The following is a 24957-nucleotide window of genomic DNA, read 5'->3' on the forward strand; positions in this document are numbered from 1 at the left end:
TGTTTGGAAAACGTTTTGTTGTTCAGTGTGTTAAAGCCCCATTAGTCATCACACACTGGTGAAGTTACATCTCCACATTTGAGCGGTGAGCTGCAGCTGCGGCTGCGCTCGGGAACTATTTGGTGGTTTAACCCGCAATCCAACCCTTTAAAGTCTTTGGTACGACCCGACCAGGATCTGAATGCCAAATGATAGAAATTGATGAATTATTTATCAATAATGAGTCAGTGAAGCTCCGTAGGAAAGTTGTTTTGGGACACTGAAAAACCATTTTTAATGATTGATTCTGAATGGGTCACTGTGAGTTTTTCAGTCATGTTGTTTGGCAGTCCCGCTTCTGTCAGGGCGCCCCAGAGCAGCGGTGAGTTCGATGTAGCTCACGTGTGTGTGTGAATGGGTGGATGAATGATGGTGTTGTGAAGCACCTTGGGGGGTTTACTGTTAACTTTTACATTGGTTTACGTTTACTGTTTTTAGTATCTCACTGTCCTAGCTTTGCTGAGTGGTGTGAGCGAAACCACCTACAACTTAACATCACAAAGACTAAGGAACTGATTATGGACTTTAGGAAGCAGGCCCCACCTCCTACTCCTGTCACCATCAGAGGGGTCGACGCTGTGATTGTTGAGGACTACCGGTACCTGGGGGTTCACTTGGACTGTAAACTGGACTGGACTAAGAACACCAATGCTATCTTCAAAAAAGGGCAGAGTCGGCTTTTTCTTCTGAGGTCCTTCAATGTTGGGAGGAAATTGCTGACCATGTTCTACCACTCGGTGTTGGAGAGCGTTGTGTTCTTTGCAGCTGTGTGCTGGGGCGGTGGGGTGAAGACAGCTGATGCCAACCAGCTGAACAAGCTGATTAGAAGGGCTGCGTCTGTCCTGGGTGTTAGACTGGAGAACCTGGAGGAGGTGACTGAGAGGAGAATGCTAAAAAAGCTTCTCTCTATCATGGACAACCCCTTCCACCCCATGCACGCCCACATGATGGACCATCGAAGCAAACGCAGCAAAAGACTCATTGCCCCGAAATGCAGAACTGACTGCCTCAGGAAGTCCTTCGTACCGGTGGCAATAGGATTGTTTAACTCTTCCTCACGCTGTAGGTGATTCTCCTAATACTGTTACCTAGGTTACTCTGACACCCAGCTCTACATTTCCAGTAAGCCCAACTCAACTCTCCCACCATCCTCCCTTACACTCTGCCTCTCTGAAATCAAATCATGGTTCACCTCTAATTTCCTCAAACTCAACGGCAATAAAACTGAACTTCTTCTAGTTGGCACTAACTCCACCCTCTCAACATCTGACAGCTTTTCTTTAACTATTGACAGCGCCACAGTCTCCCCCTCACCTCACGTCAAGAGTCTGGGTGTCATTCTCGACAGCTCACTTTCTTTTCAAGCTCACATTAATAACTTAATTCGGTCATCATACTTCCATCTACATTCCATAAACCGTCTCCGCCCCTCCCTGACCCCTCACACTGCCGCCATTCTCGTCCACAGCCTCGTCACCTCCCGTATCGACTATTGCAATTCACTTCTTTATGGTCTCCCCAACAAACTCCTTCATAAACTGCAACTGGTCCAGAATTCAGCAGCCCGTATTATCACCAGAACCCCTTCCTTCCACCACATCACCCCGGTTCTCCAGCAGCTTCACTGGCTCCCAGTTAAATTCAGGTCCATCTTCAAAATTCTCCTCCATACCTTCAAAGCTATCCACAACCTCTCTCCTCCATATATCTCAGACCTTATAAGTATTCACACCCCGTCCCGTTCACTCAGATCTTCTTCTTCCATCCATCTTGCGGTTCCTTCTGCCCGTCTCGCTACCATGGGGAGCAGAGCTTTCAGCCGCTCTGCTCCTCGACTCTGGAACTCACTTCCCCCAGACATCAGGAACGTCGACAGTTTTACCCTTTTCCAATCAAAACTCAAAACACACATGTTTAAATCTGCCTACAACCTCTGATTTTATTGAAATGTTTCTCTCTGTTTTTTCTTCTTTGGGTTTTATTATTGTTTTATTGTATTTTATTACGTGTTTTGTGTAAAGTGACCTTGGGTGTCCTGAAAGGCGCTTTTAAATAAAATGTATTATTATTATTATCATTATTGTTCCCTCCCAGACCGTGCAATATTACCCAAGAGTTCTGATAGTAAATATGTTTTTATCCCCCCATCATATCATATGCTGCTACAAACCCATATTCTATTACACGATACTTTAATCACTATTGTGAATCGCCTGCACCGACGGCTTAATTACTTATTCACAAGGATGCAGTCATGTATTTAATTGTTGAGATATGCGATTGTTTGTTTTGCAGGATACTACTGTAGATCATTTTTTACTGTATATATTGTATATCTTATTTCTATTTCACCTGTTCCTTTGTCTCTCCGACTGCTTTGAGCATGTACATGACACAAGAATTTCCCTCGGGATAAATAAAGTTGTTCTTATCTTATCTTATCCTGTATATGTGGCGGTTTTCACATTGATCATGCCATGCTTTTACTGTTTTTAGTCCTCACTTTCATCTTTTATGTCGTTGCCTTATGTTATGTTCTGTGCATCACTCTGGACTACCTTGAGCGGTTGCATGAAAGTGCTTTGTAAATAAATGACATGAAATGTTTGCGAAACCACTGAAGGCCAGTGCGACTGATATCTGATCTATCCGTCGAGTCGATGGGAGTCCACTCTCCCTGTCCGCTGGGCCAGCTGTGATTAAGGCTCACAAACCCGATTCTGGGTAACGTGATCTCACGGGCGAGACTCGCAGCAGGGCAGCATCTGCTGTGGGACCGAGGAGGCCGGACTGCTGCGCTCCAGTCTCCTGCTGTTATGAGTGACGAGCAACCAATCTGCATGGAAAAGTCCACGTTTATTCTTTTTAAGTGCTGACGCGGTTAACAGTCAGAGCCCAATATGGTTAGAGTGACTGGGAGCTCCCGCCATCTGGTTTGCTGAAACCGGCCCATTGGGTCGGCTCTAACTTTACGGCCTGTCAGCGTTTTTTGCCTCGCTAATGTAATCCCAGCTCGTTGTGGAATTATTAAACCGTTGCTTCTACTCCCGTGGCTGGTTCGTTCTCAGCATATCTACGCTTCCCCAGATTTCCCTGCTGTTGGAGTCACGAGTGTTCCGTCGCTTGTTGGATCCACAACACGTCCTGGACCACTCCGTCATCTGAAACACTTTCGCTTTGTGCCAGCATGAGTTCCCATCTGCTGTCCTGGCACCACACGCATACATGTAGATTAACTACCTCATATCACTGCACTCTGCTTTTGGCCAACACACAGAACCGGCCCACACACACACACACACACACACAAGCACACACATGCACAAATCCAGGCAGCTTCTGTTGTCAGCTTTTGATGTGGAGTGGCCTGACGTGGAGGTCAGGCTGGAACCGGGAGCTCCCAGGAGAGGCAGATCACTGCTTGGACTCAGATTTGCTCAAACTGCTTCAACAGAAGTGAAAACACAGCAAACTTGTGAGCTGCAACTGGCTCCAGCTCCCTCACAGGTGAACCAATTAGAGGCAAAAATGTGTTTACGCTAAAAGCACCACGGCCAGAACAGCTCTACCTTCGGTACGGTGCAGCTGCGTCGCCAGCAGCCCTCAGAGAGGAGGATAAATCAGGCCACACGTCAGCAGCTGGGCTGCAGCTTTGTGCAGGAAGTAGCAAACAAATTTAATTGTTTTTCTCTCCGCAACCAAAAAGCTCATGATTAATTATTCAGCAAGTCCTTTCTCCGTCCCTGCAGTAAAAGCAACATCTGTCATTTATTTAAAGCCCATCAACTCACTGGGAATCAAGTCCCAAACACATTATGGTTTCATGTTTCAACTGCTAAGTTTTAAAGCACCTGCTGTTTACAAAACAGACGATTAAAAAGTCTGATGGAAAAAATGTCATCCTGAAAGAGGAAATAAAAATGTGCAAAAGAATAGAACAGAATAGAATTCTACTTTATTGTCATTGCACATGTACAGGTACAGGGCAACGAAATGCAGTTTGCATCCATCCAGAAGTGCTTTAGCCGTGAAATAGATGTATTACAATATATATTAGCAATAATATAGATGTGTAAGTATATTACAGAAATGGCTCTATTACGTATGTTATATTGTACACGGTATGAAGTATGTTATGAATATTCTATGACTATAAGTAAAGGAGCAGCAGAATAAAATATTTTAACACAAGGATACTCAAATAAATCCCAAGACGTTTTCCATGTTTCCGTAACTACAATACCCTCGTCACACTCGTCTTTTGAAATTTCAGCTACTAGGACTTAAAGGTCAAATTCATTGATTGTAATCGATCACTCGGAGCTCATCATGCAGGCTGAAAATGGAAATAGTCTTCTGCCTGGTGAAACTCTAGGGTTTGATCTACGTCACGCTAACATTCACCCATCTTGGTGAAGGCTGATGTTGGTTTAGGATCCAGGAAAAAGCGGAGAACGTCTCAACTAGTAGAAGCTAACCGTTAGCATTAGCGACTCCACCACATAGAAGAGCTCCTTCGGGCTTGTGTTATCTGTGGAGATAAAACATCAATGTTGCAGAGCAAATGGATTTGGTGGCTGAGTCCCCTTGCTGTTAGACAATCAGAGGTGAGATGTCCAAATATCAGGAAACTAGACTCCAAATCCTGCCGTGTTTCTATTCCAGCTGACTCGTACATTTTTTCCCAGAGAAGTACTTACAAGGCATTCATTTCTACTAGAGACCACTGCAAATGCATTAAAAATATGAATAAAGTTGACCTTTAAGGTCAGTTTGATTGTCAAATATATTGTTGCAATGCCGTTTCAGATTAATTGCAATGCATTAACATATAAATTATTACTAGTTTATAGTAGACTGGTTTTATAAAATATGTTTTGTCCAGCTTATCATAATTTTTAGCTTGTAAGAAGATTGATTCCACCTCAAAATGTCTCCAACACTAATTAACTTTCATTGTCTCGTCACGTCTTCTTCCGCCTATCCGGGTCCCGATCGCGGGGGCAGCATCCCAACTAGGTAGTTCCAGTCCGTCCTCTCCCCGGCCACCTCCACCAACTCCTCTGGTAGGACCCCAAGATGTTCCTGGGCCAGATCGGAGATGTACTTTCTCCAACGTGTCCTGGGTCAACCTGGGGGCGTCCTGCCAGCAGGACATGCCTGAAACACCTCCCTGGGGAGGCGTCCAGGAGGCATCCCAACAAGATGCCCAAACCACTTCAACTGACTCCTCTCGATATGGAGGAGCAGCAGCTCTTCTCCAAGTCTTTCCCGAATGTCCGAGCTCCTCACCCTATCTCTAAGGCTGAGGCCAGCTACCCCGTGGAGAAAACTTATTTTGGTCGCTTGTATCTGCGATCTTGTCCCTTTGGTCATTGCCCAAACCTCTGGACCATAGGTGAGGACTGGTGAGGGCAAGCCGCCCTTTTCCGGTCAAAAACCATGGTCTCAGACTTCCAGGTGCTGATCCTCATCCCAGCCGTTTCACACTCAGCTGCGAACCTCCCCAACAAGAGCTGTAGGTCAGAGCCTGATGAAGCTAGGAGGCAGGGGCGCAGTAAAGGGGGGCAAAGGTTAGAATGATCCTAATGGCCCACGGCTGTCAGGGGCCCCAAAAAAGTTTCTAACTTGAATTAAAAAAAATGTTTAAAAATCATAAGTACTTTACTTTGCAGTATTTTTTCTAATGTAAGACATTAAAGAAACAACCTTCTTGTCTTGATGAAAGTCCTTACCAGAATCAGCAGCTGATGATGTCGGCAGGTGTCTCCTCGCAACTCAATGAACCTGAAGAAGGTGAGCTCTGTAGCATGTTAGCTAGCAGCACAGGGAGTCTGTGGAAAGCACTTTGTGTCACTTTCCTCTATCACTGTTTAAAAGGAATAGAAAAAGGACATTTTTGGTGACAAACAAATACTTATTCACATAATGATGATTATATGAATCAATCAGTAAAAGTGTATAGATTGTTTTGGATGCTGGGCAGGTCGAAGCATTGTTATTTAGTCTGATAATGTTACAGAAACTGTGAAATTACAATTACTGTGAAGAATGGACGTACTTTTTTTTTGGGGGGGGGGGGGGACATGTCCCCCCACTTGTTCCAAAGACAGGTTTTGACCCCTGAACTTTTTACCATCCAAAAACAATATTACGCTATATTAAATTGACACTGGTTGAGCTCTAGGACCAAGCGGAAAACAACCATTTGTGTTGAAGCCTGTTTCCCATTAGAACATACTGAAAAGACCCCCCCCCCCCTTCTAAAGTGAAAATTACGTCCATGTGAAGCGCCTTTTTGAAGGCACCATACAAGAATAAATACCTCTTCTACTAAATACCTTGAAATTAACTATGGGAGGTTTTAAAAGGTGTAATTTGTTTATGTATCTTTTAGAACTCAAATAAAAAAATCAGTGATTTTCAAATAATTCACGAGAGAGCAAAAATGAAACAATCTCTTATTAATTGTAATAAATAAACTTAATATAACATTGAACACAATGGAATATGAAATCTAGTGTTGATGATGGAGAACTACAGCTAATATACTGCAGATGTCAAGCTGTGGGGATGTCTAGGACCCATATATGCAGATTACCCAGACGACAAGAGGCAGAAGTTGATTCAAAGTAAAAATCCTTTTATTTGCAGGATGAAAGAACAAAGATCAATCCAAGGCAGCGAGCCAAAGTCCAAAAGTCCTGGAGCACAGGACACCTAAAGCTCACTTAGAGCACCAAAAACCTGGAGACATAAAGTTCACACGGAGCACGAGTAACAACGCTGACAAAACACAATGGACCGACACAAAACAGAGACAAGACAGGGCTTAAATACACAGGGAGGAGTAATTAGGGAAAAAGGCAGCAGGTGTGTGGAGTGAGGGCTGGAGGGAAGACAGGTGAATATAATTATCTAAATGGGGGAAACAGAACCAGAGGAGGGCAAATAAACCTAAAACTCTAAAACACAGAACTAAAACTAAAGACTGAGGGAAGGACTCTCACACACACATACACAGAGCTGGGGGCAAAGATGCTGGAGCTACATCTGGAGGGGCTGAGGATGACTAAATGAACACCGGACCTGAGGGAATGATATGAAGGCATACAAACAGAAGACACATAAATGAGACGCAGACAAAGGACACATGAGGGCGCTATGAGACACAGAAGGGAATCTAGAGAGGGATGGAGAAACATCAGGAGACACATGAAGGAAGACGCAGACACAGACCATGACAGCAGAAGTCTGTGCTGCATTTTCCCTGTTGTGCATTGATTTAAATGACTGTTGTAACTCTGATTATTTTATCACAAATGGTAGCCTATAATGTAACACATATTTCAATTGCATTAAATACAGAGCCTGGACCCTCCCAATGTCAGGTTCGCTCACGTCAAAGAGTGGAAGTAAAGGAAGAAGGGAGAGAACGAGACAGCTCAGGTGATGAGTGATATTGCCAATTTTGTTGAAGGAAATTCACTGTTTAATGACAGACAGCTGGTGAAAATGATATGTAAATAAGTAAGAATGCACGTAGACATGCATAATTAAGCAAAACTGAAACACTAATATAAAGTATATATATAATATTTTTTTCAATATTTTTCTCTCTTTGCATTTGGGAGGGCAGAGCCCCAGCACCCCCTATGGACGAGCCGCCAGGGGCCCCAACGTAATATATTTTTATGGGGCCCAAAATCTCTGGCAGCCCCCCTGCTGGGAGGACCACATCATCCCCATAAAGCAGAGATGAGATTCTCCTGCCACCAAACTCCACACCCTCAACACCACGACTGTGTATACTGGGGATCTTTACAGTATGTTCTAACGGGAAACAGGCTTCAAAACAAACGGTTGTTTTCCGCTTGGTCCTAGAGCTCAACCAGTGTCAATTTAATATAGCTTAATGTTGTTTTTGGATGGTAAAAAGTGCAGGGGTCAAAACTTGACTTTGGAAAAAGTGGGGGGGACATGTCCCCCCTGTCCCCCCCAAAGAATACGTCCATGCCTGTATGCACAGGAAGTGCTTCATTTTGCTGCAGCATTTGATCTGAATGGTGAAAAAGTTCATTAGATAATATTGTGCAGACTGCTCTGGAACGGAAGCTGTTCTTCAGGTTAGCTGTCAGGAATAACTTCGATTCTTTCAGACTTACTTCCTTCTCAAAGCAATCCATGACTGGTAACGTCATTATTTGTGGCTTTTACTCAATAACACTCTTCAAAATGTTTACTTCAATACCAGGTTCACTGAGAAACAATTTTTACTTGTTATTTTTGGAATATGATCAGTCACGCTGAGTTTTACATTCAGTCTGTAGGTAAAACCAGTCCTCCACCCCTATTTCCTCTGGAGGTTTCTACCTGTCAAAAGGGAGTTTTCCCCTCCACTGTCGCTGCATACTTGCTTAGTGTGAAGATTGCTGTGAAGACTCTGACACTAGTCAGTGACTCGATGCAACCTGCTGAGTTCCTTAAATAGGAAACGTTTTACTAATTGGCTTAATGACCTGACCTGTATGTTTACTGTGCTGAAGTGCCTTGAGACAGCTCTTGTGGTGATTTGGCGCTAAGTAAATAAACTTGAACTGAATTTCATGCATTAGCGTCTGATGGAAGTAAGACTGGAAATGATCTGATTAAAAAAGTCTGACAGATCTGTCACACTGAAAATGAACATTCATGGACTCGCTCATCTTGGCTCGCGCCGGGGAGGCTGTTGTTGGTTTAGCATCCAGGAGAGAGCAGAGCACATCTCTGCTAATAGAGGCTAACCATTAGCATTAGCAAGTCCACAACACAGCAGATCTCCTCCAGGCTTCTGTTATTTGTTGCAGAGCAGAGTCAGTGGTAGAGTTGTATTGCTGTTAGCCAATCAGGGGGGAGATGTCCAAATATCAGGAAATAAGAGTCCAAATCCTGATGTCTGCAGCTCATCTCTGCTCCGGCTAACTTCTAGTTCATGAAACAGGAGTGCCAGAGCTTTTTTTTCCCCACAGTGATGGACTCATATAGGGCATTCACTTATACTAGAGACTGCTGCAAATGTATTGTGAAAAAGGAGTGGGCTTTATTTTTTATACTTTAAAAGTTTGCGCTTGGATTTGGTTGCTTTAAATTCAGCTGAACTTGAATCTTCAAGGAATGACGATTCCATACAAATGCCGGGGATGGAAAACTCTCCGGTAAGCTGAGGTAATCCTCTTTGTGCTCCGGCTTTATTAAAAAAAAAGAGAGAAAGAGAGACTCAAAACAATCTTTGTAATATGACTCTATGCTTTTACTTTGAAAGATTATCCCTTTTCCCCCAGAAACATGATTTTAGAAACCTAAAAAAAAGAAAGAAAAATATTAGTAACTGAAAGACTCTACTTTATTATTTACGTTTTTATTAGCACCTTTTTCCCATAATATTCCATTGATTCACAAGTGTAGATATTCGAACATAAATATTCCTTTCTGCCAAAATATTCCTCAAATCCATCAAATTAAAAATGTAACGCGAGAATCAGGAGGCCAAACTGGGTGCTGCAATAATGTATTCAGTTAAAAAGCCCAGAAGCATTATTTTGTTTTTATAACTACATTTATTAGAAATAGAAAACAAAAACAAAATTCAACAAAACAGAAAAAGCATCCAACATCCCACACCAGGGAGGAGACGCTAAACAGGGAGAGAGAGGCCATTTCTTTTAAAAGCATACAAACCAGCGAACCGTTAAATCTAGCAGCATCCAAATGTTGGAACTTCCAAAATCACTATTTATATATTTAAATATATAACGTTGTTTTTAGTTGTTTATTTCTTGTGTCGTGTTGCTTATTGCCCTGGCAAGCTACACACTTTACAAGAAACACAGAGCATCATCTCTCCTTAATACAGATAAAAAAAAACTTATAAAATAAACAACTTTAGGTTAAATAAGCTTAAATTATAACGTTAAATACAAGACACTTCTGTGGCAGGTATGTACAGAAATAAACACATTTGGCATTGTAAGTGTGGTTCACTGGCGCTTTGCTCTAATGCTCTAGAAACCACTGCATAAACACACATTCGACTGCACGCACGCGCGCACACACACACACACACACACACACACACACACACACACACACACACACAATTTTGTCTCAGTGAGCCACAGACAAGGCATGTGTTTATAAAAACAAACAAACAAGTAAAAGCAAAACAAAAGTGAATTCACACCCAGTTTTAGGCACAGCTTTATAAATACAACCCAAAGGAACCTCTTCATATCTGTGCTAACTTTGTTCAGAAACAACAAAAACACAGTTTAGTAACCACCATGCTGTTATTGCTAGGACGTTGTGATGGTGGATGGAAACTACTGACCAATGTGCGAAGGGGAAAAAAAGCACCTTTAGACATCTAGATTACTGCCATGTGACCCAAACATTACGACACGGAGGGAAAGTAAAAGCAGTTATTAAAACAGTGATTCAGAATCAAACCGTCTCACTTCCGTAATTTTGGGCAAAACAAGAAAAATGATCTCAGTTGAGCTACATTCAGCCCTCCCCCTCCCTTCTCCTCTAAAGGATTCAAACCCACGACACGTGGATTCCTCTTGGTGCAAGCAGACATTAAGAATCACTTCATTTTCGTCGAGTACATTCCTCCCCCGCCTCCCGCCTTCCCTTTTCCTGCGTCCGTGCAAAGAAACAGCTGTGTGGCAGTGTGATACAGTACAGCTGAGTGTACAGTACAATAGACTGACGTGATGTACGTAGGTAGGTAGATCACATGTGGACTACAGTGAAGGAGCTTTACATTCCACTACTGTAAGGAAATCCCGGGGACCCCCTTTTCCCCTGGAGGGGGTGGCTTCAGTTCTGTCGAGCACATGAGATGAGGAGGTTTCCCCGGATAGAGCCGCATGAGAAACAGCCCTCAACTTCAGAATGGGGGGGTGGGGGGCTAAACCTATGATCCAGATCCGGGTTGCAAGTCTCACACGGAACATTTTTCCAAGCTTGGGATTTCCTAAAGTCTGTTTTTTATAACTGAAGTTGGAATCTGAAACAGGAGCTGGAGGGGCGAAGGCCTTCGTGCTCGGACCTCCGACTCAGGGTTTCTTGTCGATTGTGTGAAAGAACCATTCTGTGAACTTCCTGAGCTGAGCTGCCGACGTCTGGCTCTCCTCCTGCAGTCGCAGGTTGTCCTGTCTCAGGTGTTGCACCTCCTCCTGCAGCATGGCCTTGTCTTCTTTCTCCTGCGGATGACAAAATGGAGATATGAGGCGAGACTTGTTTTTTAAAGTGCTGCCATTACAAGAATCTTCGTGTTTCATCAGTAAGGTGTAAGCGACGAGCATTCAAGCGGCGAAGCAGCCTTTCCTTTGTGCACTTCCTCGCCTGCAGAAGCGGCGGTCTTGGACACAATAAGGAAAGGAAGCAGGATATCAAATTAAGTGTATGAGTGTGTATTACGTAGACCTCCAGGCACCCATTAGTCGTTGTCAGGCTGGGTGACAGACATGTACTGATAGCCAGAGTGAAGTGTGCCCAAGATACAAGTGAGAAAATCACTGAAACATGCAAACGCACCTTTCTGAGGTCGTGCTGCAGCTGCCTAAGGATCACCTCCAGCTGGTTGACTTTACCGGTCAGCGTGGACGGGGAGCCGCTGCTGGTTCACGCACAGAGAAACAAAGGTGAGTTTAAAGCTAAAAACATTCACGAGCAGAGTGAGACACCAAAGTTGGGAGGACGATGCACACATATTTTGTCAGCTGCAGTCTTTAGACGTTATCTTTGTTGTACTGCACTCTGACTCTGAGTATCGTGTTGTTTTGGGTCTAAAAACCTCAGATGATGGGGTTAGGGTTGGTCTAGTCAGAGGGTTGTGACGCCCTTTGTTCAGGTTGTTTGTATCGTATTTGGATTAATAAGCTAATATTTATTTAGCATGTTTTCGGTCATAGCTGTGTGTCACCAGTTTAGCAGGTAACTGAGGATAAAACAGGAGCTGCTGCAACCAGTTCACCACCGAGCTTTACATTCTAGTCCAAAATGGCTAATTTAAAGAGCAAGTCGCCCCCTACCAGAGTCTAACTCCACTCCCACTTCATGTTTGAAAAATGCAACGAATGCTGTTGCCTGGCAGACCGAGAGGGCGGAGCCGCTAACAAATACACACACACACACAAACACACACACACACACACACACACACACACACACACACACACACACACACACACACACACAGGCTCACAACAGCATTGTGACATCATAATGTACCAGTTTACATCATAGCATACCTCAGCCAATAGCGGTGGCAGATTTAAATTCAAATGCAGTGCAGAGTTTTTACCTGACGACGGCGCAACACTGCCAGTTTTAGGCAGAATATTTAAATTTTAACTAAGATGCACTGAAGTGCCAAATTATTGACGACACGTGTCTGCAGCACGATTAGACACTCGTTTATTTAGTTCATCAGAAATAAAAAGTTGATTTGGGGGTGACTTGCTCTTTAAGATTAAAGTATTTGCCCTTTCACAGATTCCTTCCATTTTTACTACAATTGGATGCTTCAGAACAGCAGAGACATTTAAAGGGACCACATACTTTGTGGAGCTTTTGACCATGTTATGAAAAATTCCCCCAAAGCAGTTTTTAGCTTCATGCATGCATTTTCCTGTCTCAGCCGCTTCTTCTCTTTGACTCTGCTAAATCCTGCTCCGCTATTTCAAAAGGCTGGATGGGGCATAGTGATGTCATCATAGCCCGTTCCTCCCCACCCAGGTTAAGCCTGATTTATGCTTCTCCGTCTGCGTCAGTGCGGAGACACGCAACGCCATTATCCGTCCTTGCGTAGGGCACGCAAGTACGTACGGAGTCGAGCCCACTTTTTTAAACAACCGTCGAACGAGACGGATTACGCAAGCTTGTGATTGGTCAGGACGCCGCTGTTGTTTACAGCACCGCCATTGCAAAGAGAGCTGAGGATAACTAGCGGCAGACACGGAGAAGCTTGAAGAATACCTCGCGAAAAACTCTAAAAACATGAACGTTTAATTCTCCCGTGACTGGAGGAGTGAAAAGATACGCAGCAAGCGTTTTATTTGTGGACGGAAATGACAGGAAACGTGGGTTTAGAGGTGGGGAGCGCATGAAGCGGTGGGAGAATGAGAGACAAATATGTCCGTGTTAAAAGTCTCTTATATACACAAAAAACACAATATAAACACACTATCTTGGACCGATACATGACAGGATACCACAGAACAGCGCTACGCCCTCTGCTGTCCTGTCGGGCAATTGCTTTGCAACACTCTCCAGGAGACGGAGAAGTATGAGAGCAAAACGCTTCCGTCAATCCGTGCGTGTCTGTCCCTTGCGGAGCTGACGGAGAAGCATAAACCAGGCTTTAGTCTCGAATCCGGATCCCTCCTCCCCTGGACTGTAAACACTAACACCGTGTAGCTAGCAGGCAGTTAAATCTCACCGTTGAGAAAAAGTGTTTCTGTTCTTATCTAGTATGCACTAGGGCTGTCGCGGTTGAGGAATTCCCCCTGCGGTGATTCACGGTGGCTTAATATTGCGGTGTGCGATATTATTGCAGCACTTTTTTATTGCAGTACTATCTAAACATAATGTTTACACATTTAAAAAAGGTTAAAAATTGCCGTGCCTTCTTCAATAACACTTTACTGAATGCAGATCAAAGGGCAGTAACAACGCAGATCGCAGTAACGTTTGTTTCTCCGACAGTCGGAGTCCGACTGAACTTAAAAACAACAAAATTCAGGAGGTTAAACTTTTAAATGCAAATTTGGCTGCAGCATCTAACAAATGAGAAACAAGTCCCCATTTTGTTTAGTTGTTTAAAATCAAGCATAAAAAATTACATGTACCGGGCGCGCGCGCGCGCCGGGGGGCGGGCGCACTATCATTTCACTTTCACACACACGAATGACGGTGATTTATAGCTCGGTCACGTCCTTGTTACCCACAAGGAAAACCAGCATGTTAACTACGGTTTGAGAGAGGATCTGAGAGGGGGGGCAACATTTGCAGCAACACTGAAAACCCTCTCGGATGGTGCGCTCGTTGCACTAACACACACGTACTTGCGTGCGACTCTGGCGAGCAAAGGGAATCTCTCCCGGTTGTTGCTCCACCATGTCACGGGGGTTTTCTTTAGGGTGGATGCATTCCTCCTGCAGGTAGCGAGTGAGCTCCAGCTCGGCTCAAACTCTCTTTGGGACGGTTGCAGAAGCAGTGCTTGTCCGGGACTTCAGCAGGTCTCCGAGCGTTTATTTAATTATTTATTTATTTGCCGCTGGTGGCAGCTCTGTCTCGGCCAAGGACTCTGGCTGCGCAGCAGCTGACGTACTGAAAACCAAAGCGCTCCCACAGGAGCGAAGTAACGTTTCGTTTTGATACCAGTGCAGCCATCCTTCTCAACATGCATCATTGAGTTGAACCAAGTTCAGTAATCGCGGTGGCGCATGATGCAGCGCGGTGGGCTTCTTCATATTGCGATATTTCATTTTTGCGGTTACCGCGACAGCCCTAGTATGCACTCTGAGTAATGCCGGCAATGAGATAATGGGGTTTTGTCTTCCAGAGGTACAAGGTCCAATTTTCCTGAAGAACAGCTCATTCTGCATAAATGGATGGATTTTGTCCCCAGGAGCTCAGAAACACCGAGCTAGAACGTGACCATGACTTCACGCCCCGCTTGTTAAACCACCACCAGTACCGGAGTGCGTTTTCAGACCAATTACTTCTTCAAATCAGTGGACACGTCCGGGAACTTTGAGCGAACTTGCCATGATGCATACTTAGGAGTGGAACAGTCCTTGGGCCATCAAGTCAAAGTCCCATCAGTTGTCACACACACACTGGTGTGTGTGGTGAAATTTGTTCTCCGCATTTGACCCATCCCCTGGGGGAGCGGTGAGCTGCAGACATAGCCGCGCTCGGGAACTATTTGGTGGTTTAACCCCCCAATCCAACCCCTTAATGCTGAGTGTCAAGCAGGGAGGCATTGGGTCCCATTTTTTCAAAGTCTTTGGTATGACCCGACCAGGAATCGAACCCCTGATCTCCCGATCTCAGGGCGGACACTCTACCACTAGGCCACCGAGAACGGTCACTAGGTCACTGATCACAAGGACGTGAGTACACAAGTTCGGACAAGTATGCATGTTGAGAAACGGCCCTGGTCCTGAAGCAGCAGATCCGCCCCAAACCATCACACTCACACCACCGTGCCCAACTGTTGCTATGACAATGTTTTAGTGTCAGTTTGACTTCAATTAATGGGATCTTTATCTTCCAGAAGGTTCTGCTTTGGTCTCATCAGTTCATAGCTCCACCTCGGAGCATAACCAGAATTAGCCTGTGAAACAGACTTGTGTGTTTTTGTTTTTTGCTCAGGAGAGTCTTTGATCATAGAACGCTCCCATGATGCCATTCCTCCGTCATGACTGCAGATCTTTAGATATTATTTTTTGTTCTCGAGTTTCTTCAAAACAGGATATGACGTGTTGCTTCTTGAGATCTTGTGGCCTGCTTCAGGTTCTATTGAAGTCATATTTAATCCTGGGTGTAGCTGATGGAACTGGACTCAGCTTTCCAAATAATCCCAGTTAATTCATGACTTTAAACGGAGGAAAATTACCAGGGTGGTTTGGAGAACTTATTTTCCCCACAAAAAACAAAAATCATCATTTTCAAACGGAGTTTCGTGTTTACTTGGGTTTTCCTTGTCTTCAGCTGACCTTAATGGTAAATGGCCTGTGTTTGATATAGCGCCTTCTAGAGTCCTGGAACCCCCCAAGGCGCTTTACAACACAATCATTCATCCATTCACACACACATTCACACACTGGTGGTGATGAGCTACGATGTAGCCACAGCTGCCCTGGGGCGCACTGACAGAGGCGAGGCTGCCGAGCACAGGCGCCACCGGTCCCTCCGACCACCACCAGCAGGCAAGGTGGGTTAAGTGTCTTGCCCAAGGACACAATGACAGCAACAGGCTGAGCGGGGCTCGAACCTGCAACCTTCCGATTGCGGGGCGAGCTCTTAGCTCCTGTGCCACCGTCGCCCCAAATAATAACCTGCCCAACTGTGGCTGAGGCCAACGATGAAGAACATCTCTCTCTAAGAGCTTTGACTACTGTGAGTTTTGGCATGTTTGTAAGCTTACTCCGCTTCCAGCGCTGCTCCCTCTGCCTCCACCACCCGTCTGGTCAGCTCTCTGGAGATCTGCAGAGCCTCCACCCGCTGCATGTCCGTCATAGTGCAGAATGATGCCACGCGCTGGTCTGCAGACAGAACAGGCGACGAAGCAGGTCATCATCTGGCTTTGACCTCAGAACAGGAAATTTGTTTCAATTTGCCAGCGTGCAGCTGAAGCAGAACTACTTGATCACATGCACACCTTCCTGCAGAGCCACCAGAAACTGGAGAATAAGGGGAAAAGGTGGTTACTGGACACTTTTAGACCCTTACAGATGCGGTCAGTCCCCGGGGAATTGCTCCAGTGCCCTCGATCTTCAGAGCTTCTTCTGACGGCTGTTTGGGTCCTGACGGGCGGGACTCAGATGACTGTAAGACACCAGTCACGCTTGTTTTACCAAATCAGGCCCTTAAGGCGTTGCCAAAGCTGTACGGAAATCCAAACTTGGCGTGCTCAGGGGCTGCTCAGTTTTCAGACGTAATGCTCTTTTCCTTAGAAACCACTCCTTTTGGTCTGAGACTAAAGATAGGAGGATCTGCATATTAATATATTAAGCAAGCCTTTCCGTTAATTTAGCTCTCAAATGAAACTAATCCACTTCAAGTCATAAGCCGGTTGAGCCCAGAGCTGGTTGCTCACATGGGGCAGGGGAGAGACCGGAGCTTCATTTCCATATGAATGAACATCTTCCTCATATTCCACGGCTGCATCAGGAAGATTAAAGCCTTCGCAGAGACGGGTGCAGAAATCCAGCTCGTCCTTTTCGTGTCAAGCGGTCCAGATTTGCTGGACTAACTACGTTTTTTCTATTGGTCATGCTTGTTAGAGAAAATTAGAATATACTTTATTATTTGCAACACATTGTGACCATTTTGCATCAAGCTGAGCTGGTAAAAAGCCGTTTCTGCTCAGGGACCCAGGTTGCGCGGGCGGCCGTCAGTCACACTCCAACATCTCGGCCGATTCGACTCTCCTTAAATGATGGACTCCGGCCTCTGCAGCCAGAAAAGACCCAAAGATCAGGGGCGGATCTACAAGGGTGGCATAGGGTGGCAGTTGCCACCCTAAAAGAAAGCCTTGCTACCCCTGCTGCCACCCCAGCTGGCAGCTATAAATTCAAGAAAAATCCAAGTTTTTCAACTCTCAGGCTCATAGAGACCTATTTGCAGTCTGCTTTGGCAGAGAAAAGACTATGAAGCTAGGCTGTACTCAGGATTGAATCAAAACGGGCAAAATCTTTGGATCTTGATGAATGTGTAAATTGTTTTGATGAGCAACATGGAAACTGCCGCATTCAGCTGTTGTAGGAAGGACATAATTTTATTATGTGTTTTATTTTCGTGATGGGCCTTTAAGCTTATTAAAGGACCCAAAACAAATGAATATGTAAAAACTGGGAAAAGAAAAAGGAAAACATGTTTCTGAGTGAACAACAGAACCAAAGTACAATATCTCAGTGCAGTGAAATATTATATATATATATATATATATATATATATATATATATATATATATATATATATATATATATATATATATATATATGTGTGTGTGTGTGTGTGTGTGTGTGTGTGTGTGTGTGTGTGTGTGTGTGTATTGCCACCCTAGAAAAATGTTTGCCCCTCTTCTGCCACCCCATCAATAATTTTGTAGATCCGCCCCTGCCAAAGATGAAGCTCCGCTTCGACAAATGAGTGAACACAAGCTATGCTGTCTGCTCGCGGGTCGGGGTCAGACAGAGTTCCAGACAGAGAGAGAGATCTCATGGTGTGTTAACGTTTGCATGGCAGATGGGAAATGCACCGACATGACGGCGATTTGCAAAAAGGCTTAAAATAATCAAAACAACTAAACGAACGCGGACGCCGCCCACTATGAGGCTTCAAACCAAGCTTTTAGTTTGAGAATGAATGATGTTATCTGAGATGACAGCAAGCTCTAATCAGAGCTCTTACAGGTTAGTTTTCCAACATGAATATCTACTGAATACAGGGAAAACTGGAATTTCTAGGGGATTATTTTCAGAACAGAAAAATGAAGCTCCGAAACTAACAGCCCAAGAGCTTAAAGGGTAAAAGCACTGTTGTAAAAGTCCGCCTGAGTGCTGACTTGCTGGTTTTTATGGTGTGAAAACTGGTTCCATCTCTGTGCCGTAAAATGACGGCTCATTTTCCCGGATAACAGAGCCTGTTGGGAACCACAAAGGGCAAGCTTGCCGTGGAGGTGCAAAAAGCAGAAGGAGTCCCAGAAGTCGCCTCCTGTGGCACTTAGCGGTGAGCCGTAGAAACACAAACACACACCTGCACATGCTAGCGTGTGAGCACGTGCAGATTACACGCACGCACACACACACACACACACACATACTAAAGCTGGGAGGTGGGTGGAGAGGGGGAGGGAGTGGGCGGGGTCACACAAGGTGCCAGCAGCTTCAGCTGAGCTGGTTACCTTCAAAGGCTCGTGCTGCGTCAACCAGGTGAGGCCAGTCCAGGCCTGAGGCGGTGTCTGGGAGGGGCATGAGGCCCGGGTCGCTGAACTTGGACCTGTCCGCCAACGAGCCGTCTGAGAACCAAAACTCACCTGCAGAGACAGGCAGGTAATCCGTTCAGTGTCTGAGAGCCCGTCCTAGACTTTAAGGTCCCCACAAGTGTGCAGCAGACAAAAGGAGTTGGGAGATGGAGAGAGGGGGGGGGGGTCCCGTTTGTGTACACCAGAACAGCTGCTTTTATCGGTCTGTCCCCAAGTCCGGCGGCTCGGATCTGGACGCTCTAAAGGAAAGTTTAGCATCTGAGTGATCGACTCAAGTCTCGCTGAACCAACTTCTCTGAAACCCGCGGGAGAAGAACTGTCGAAGGACCGATAAACGGCTTGTCTAAGTGAATGCCTTTATGCTTCCATCAATATCTCCTTTTCATTTCCTCCCTCCCACCCACCCGTCCTTCCTCTTAGGCCTGACAGACAGAGAATGCCACAAACAAGCTCCAGTTCTGCAGAGAGGCATTTAGAAAAGCCTGAAGCGGGGAGGCAGGGAGCTGGAGGTGACACTGACATTCTCCGTTCAATTTACCAAGCTTCCTGCAGCTCGAGTGATTCACTGTTTACCAAATTGGGCCGTTTCAGTATGGAGAACCGAGAGCCTGTGTTCTCAGCTATCCTTCAACACAATCAGGAACCCGCTAGGTTGACAGCCAGAAAAGGCAAAAGAGAGCGCGGGCAAAAAAAAAACCCGTCCACCTCCCTACACCCCATTTTCTATCTAACGACGGCGGTGAGAGACAGGCGAGGAACCGTATGGAAATGAGACGGGAGGGACAGAGGAGGTGGGCCGGCGGGGGGTGGAGAGTGAATGAGACATTCTGTTGGACAGAGACGGTGAAACTCACAAGTGGGAAGAAAGAAAATAGAGATCTTAAAGACTTGCAGCGGTGCAGGAAGACCCCGTCACACCGGCCAGCTGTGGCAGGTGTCTGGAGTGGCAGACCGCCTCACCCACTTCTAATTAGCTCGCTATATCGGTCAAGTCATGCTGAAGACATCGGCAAACCAGAAGCCTCCTGACTCACATCTGGTGCCAGAGGAGAGGAGCAGTAGTCCAGGCTGAGGACGAGTCTCACCAGAACCAAAGCTTAGGAGTTTCTTAGTCGCTACGCAGGATTTCCTCGTTTGTACTCACTCCGTAGGTTGGAGGCTCCCTGGTTATGGACCATGCGAGGAGGCAGTGTGCTGTGATAAGGTGGGGTGGTGCTGAACAGGATGTCGTTGGGCATGGCTTGATCCAGCATGGAGCTGTGCGAGCTGCCATATGAGGAGGCTTTTCGGTTACTGCACACGCTCTCGTCCGACAGCGTTCTGTACAGCAAGCGTCTTGGCGACAGAGGTCCCGCCGCTAGCACCTGCAGGACACAAAAGGGTCAGTTTGGTAAAAACAGTATCACAACAAGGGTACAAAAATCTGACACAAGCTCCTCCTGACTGTCTCTCTCTCTCTCTGGAGCACAGCAGGTTTACAGGAGCCGGCAGCAGGGACATCATCGAGCTGCGTCAGGAATCGATTACAGTTGCTGCTCTCAGGAAAGTGCATCTGACTGAGCGCAGCTGGAGAGCGTCTGACAGAGTGGGAAAAACGGGGGGAACAGGGCTGGTGGAGGTGGCGACAGAGGTCACTTCCCCGTGGCAAGTGCTGGTCACTGAGTTTAAGGCGAGAAGCCGGACAGCAGAGAAGAAACTAGCAGGAAGGAGATGATGCAACAGGACGCAAAACAGGAGATGGCGGTTCTAGATCCCTGAGAAAGTGAATTACAGGCTGGATGATCTCACTTTTCTGTATAAAAGTTATGTACAATCATAGTCACCCGCAGTAAAAAGCACGGCCCCCGCTAGAGATCCAGCTCTAATGGAGAGAAACTCCGGAGCTCGGCATCATATATAATATAGTTTCCGGCCGCAGCTCTGCAGTAACTCCACACGTGACCATGACACCACCCTCAGAAGTCTGGCAACGCGAATGATGATAATTCCCGCATCGCCGTGCCGCCACGACGTGAACGTGCCGTGGCGGCACGGCCCCATCCACGCCTCGCCTGGTGCAGCAATCACGCAATCCACACCTCCAAGACCTGTTTCTCTCAGTGAAGGTTGTTCAGTAAGCATGCCTCTAATGGCTAATTATAACTTTTACACTTTTACACAGTCATGTTAGCCTGATCTAATGGCGTTACGACTACTTGACTTTAAAGGTGGCAAGATCTAGTAGTGCAGATTCCTTTCACCAAGGTTGCACCAACAGTTGTGGATGATTCATGTATAATCAGGGCAAAGCAGCTAAAGGTTCAGAGGAAAACCTCTGCTGTGGCCGTCAGACGTCAGAGCTCTCATAGAACGATCACTCGAGCCTCCACCTGCGGCGATGGTCTCGTCCCGCGGTGCAAGACTTCCTCTGGTCAGTCTGCTCGGGCCAAACGTCGGAACTGTCTACCTGCTGACCTAAAACTAGAAACGGACAGTAACGTTTTTAACAAAGAACTCAAAAAATGGTTAAAGTCTAAACAACAACGTCTACATGAATAGTTTTAAAGTCTTACATTGCTGCTCAAATTGCCTTGTTTTATTCTTTTTATTCTGTTTTATTGAAAATTGTTTGCAATTTTAATCTGTTTTCTGTTTGATTTATTGTTGATCTCTTTGTATTTTATTTAAAGAGCAAGTCACCCTTAAATAAACTTTTTTTTGCTGATAAACTAAATAAACGAGTGTCTAATCGTGCTGCAGACACGTGTCGTCAATAATTTGGCTCTTCAGTGCATCTTAGTTCAAATTTAAATATTCTGCCTAAAACTGGCAGTGTTGTGCCGTTGTCAGGTAAAAACTCTGCACTGTATTTTAATTTAAATCTGCCACCACTATTGGCTAAGAAGTACGCTATGATGTAAACTGGTACATTATGATGTCACAATGCTGTCGTGAGCCTGAGTGTGTATTTGCTAGCGGCTCCGCCCTCTCGGTCTGCCAGGCAACAGCATGTGTTGCATTTTTCAAACATGAAGTGGGCGTGGAGTTAGACTCTGGTAGGGGGTGACTTGCTCTTTAAATGCACTCTACTTTTAGAAAGGTTTTATGGACAAGTGTTGCAAATTAGCATGTGTGCTAACACACTAAACAATGCATCTGGTCCGTCCAGTGTAACTGCTGTGTCCATGTCACATAAACATCACTGCTACTACTGAAAAGTTCTTTTGAGCAGGTGGAAATTTATGGAGAACAAAGATTACAGCTGGCGTCAAGTCTGTCCCACTCGGATCCTCCTAGGTTTAAATAGGTGAGTCTAAAAGGTTAGGGAGCAAGAATTCCCCCATTAAAGGAGAGAAACGGGTTGTGGCTCCTAGTCCTAGTTCAGTGCGATGTTTGTGTTTACTCATCAGAGATGTTCAAATCCAGCTGTGCTGAGTAGATTCTCCAGTGGGAAGGCCAAATAAACCGGATGAGCTGGGATCAGACAGGGACGTGTGGAGAAGGAGCCTTGGGGCAGGATGCTCATCCATCTCACACAGACGGTGGGCCTCTAGAGCAGCCATTACAGCCCACTGTACAGGGATCTGCATCATAACCAATCAGGCAGCTGACCTCATTCTGCCATATTGATACGTACACGCCCTCTCATTTGAACGCTTTTTCACGTTGGGCTGATTTTACGTCGATGCTGGGTAAGCGTTTCAGCTGTTTGAACCGATGACTGTGACAGACGTGGGATCATGTCAACACTTTCATCAAACTCCAACCAGAGGCAGCTGGGCTTTGTGCTCCTGTCAATTATGCAGTTAGCGGTATGGTGATAAAGTTGTTGTTGTGAGAGGTCAGGAAGCCTCCTAACTGCTGCGGAGGTCGGGTTGAACATGCAAATGTGCTTCAGGGGCTGGAAAATTACCACCGGTGTGAGTTAGGCAGGACGCTGCTGGAGAGATGCTCGTGTTTCACGACTGCGGTCGGAGTTTTGACAGAGATCTTCTGTTTAAACACACAAAACCACACAGACTGGTCCCGTCCATCACAGAGCCATTTAGCTTGCATAAATACAGCAGGAGACGCATCAAAGGTAGCCACAAATGATACACAGAGCAGCTGCACAGATGAGTACATCTCTGCCTTTTGCTTCGCCGGTGTGACCCACAGTAGACCGCTATCTCCACCAGCCAACACCCAGCCGTCTCTGCTTCAAAGACAGATCTCCCACGATTCCCACAGTGAGAATTTAACAAACGTCTTCTCTGTCTTTAACGCACTGATAGATAAACAGGGTCCTTTAATCTGACGCCGTTTTCTCCTACTGCTAGTTTTACAGCACAGCTTTACAAGATCAGACCTCATACTTGCTCATAAGAGCCGATGTCTTATATGAAAACAGCAAAGAGATAAATCTCATGAAAATAAAATCATTACCAAAAGAACTAGCATCAAACCCAGTGGGTGTCTATATTGAATTCATTGAGCATGCTTTAAACGATATAATAATTCCATGTTTTTGAAGTTCTTTGTACTAAATCCCTCTCACATAAAGTGATTTCAGCTGTTTTATTTTAAACATCTTTACTTCCTTCCAAAATTAGCTGAATGTAGAGCTCTGTCACTAAGAAAACAAGCTGGAGCAGATAGGCTGCTATGAGCTGAGAAGCTCCAACATGTGGGAGGGGCTTGGAGTAGAGCCGCTGCTCCCCCAGGCGAGAGGTGTTTCTATTCATATTTTCCTGTTTGTGATGTCACAAAGTGGGACTTTTTAAAATAAAAACAGTTTTGAGAACATAATAATTAAAACCGAAAACTTACAGAAAATGGATTGTTTTTTTTTCCACCTTGTAAAGTTCATAGGTAAAAGGTCTGTATTTGCATAGCGCCTTCTTAAGGTTCTACAACCCCCCCAAGGCACTTCACAACACAATCAGTCATTCACCCATTCAACCGCTGGTGGGGATGAGCTACAGTGTAGCTACAGCTGCTGAACACTGGCGCCACCGGTCCCTCCGACCACCACCAGCAGGCAAGGCAGGTTAAGTGTCATGCCCAAGGACACAACAGCAGCATTCTCTGGTTGGAGCCAGGATCGAACCTGCAACCTTTCCATTACTGGACAACCTGCTCTATCTCCTGAGCTACTGCTGTCCCAAGCGGCAGTAGAGACCTACACCTCCTTAGAAAAGGATGCAAAACGTGGGTTTTGCATGACATGTCCCTTTTAAATGTTGATTTTTCAGCCAAAACCGAAAATGTTAAGTCACATTTTTTTTAAAAGTAAAAAAGCTGAAGTATAAAACTATTCGTTTAAAGGGACTGTAAGGAAGTTTGAAGTTTTTGTGCTCGCGATCGCCACTGAGGCCTAACGCGTAACGGCAGCTTCAAAAGTAAGCTTGTGCATGAGGTGTGCACGCTGTACGTGCACACTCCTTAACGAAAATAACAGCTGAGACAGTCCCGTGTGTGTGTGTGTGTGTGTGTGTGGCCCGGAGGACAGAACAACACAGCAAATTAATAACAATGTGCCTCTGTCTCTGCAGCTGCACTTTCTCGTCGGCCGGACGTGTGTGTGTGTGTGGGGGGGGGGGGGGGGGGGGAGGAAAGAGGACAGGAGAAGGCGCAGATAATTAATTAAATAATTTGGTTCTGTACCTTTCTCTTCAGCACAGCTGACAAAGGTTTATGATGGGTCAGTCCTCCTGCATGCTCAGATCATTCCCTTCCCTTGCTTGAAAAATTGTTCCAAAATGAAAGTTGAACCCACATCTTTTTTATCTGTGAATTCAATGCCGTTCGGTGAGTCTCAAATAAAAATTTGGGCGTCTTATTACTGTAAAAAATATATCATTGATGTAAAAAAGAAACTTTAAATTACAAATTAAGTTCACAACTGGAGTCGAACACAGGTCTTCTGCATGAGAGTCAAACATTTTACTAGGTGAGCTACAGCACCGGTGACCTTTAACCTATCTGTAACGTTTATATCCTTGATGACAGCTGAAACAACATCAAACCAAAGAACGGTTCGGAGTGAAAATGGCTATTTTGTTGCTAATTAGCAGGAAATATCTAGAAGAAAGTTCTACAGAAAGTAGCTAAGGGTCCTCAGAAATGTAGCTAGCTTTGTCACTAGGCGTTAGGAACAGCGACTAAGATCGAAGGATTTTTCATGGCGGTTAAAA

General features: G+C 45.3%; 1 protein-coding gene across 7 annotated transcripts in view; it reads right to left on the minus strand.

Moving 5' to 3' along the window:
* Window positions 1-10918: 10918 nt before the first annotated feature.
* sipa1l2 (signal induced proliferation associated 1 like 2) overlaps window positions 10919-24957 on the minus strand; it is a 90081-nt gene continuing 76042 nt past the window's right edge. For 3 of the 7 annotated variants that reach the window (XM_015943944.3, XM_070542141.1, XM_070542139.1), the window contains 5 exons: window positions 19947-20166; window positions 18722-18853; window positions 16241-16358; window positions 11620-11701; window positions 10919-11285 (listed from right to left, as the gene is read on the minus strand). In XM_015943944.3, coding sequence (XP_015799430.3) covers window positions 11139-11285; window positions 11620-11701; window positions 16241-16358; window positions 18722-18853; window positions 19947-20166 — 699 coding nt within the window. In that variant the 3' untranslated portion in view covers window positions 10919-11138. Of the gene's footprint in view, window positions 11286-11619; window positions 11702-16240; window positions 16359-18721; window positions 18854-19946; window positions 20167-24957 lie in introns of those variants that run through there. The other 4 variants (XM_070542140.1, XM_070542143.1, XM_070542142.1 and 1 more) reach the window with 4 other exon arrangements.

Source organism: Nothobranchius furzeri, chromosome 12 (assembly GCF_043380555.1).
Source record: "Nothobranchius furzeri strain GRZ-AD chromosome 12, NfurGRZ-RIMD1, whole genome shotgun sequence".
NCBI classification, from domain to species: Eukaryota; Metazoa; Chordata; class Actinopteri; order Cyprinodontiformes; family Nothobranchiidae; genus Nothobranchius; species Nothobranchius furzeri.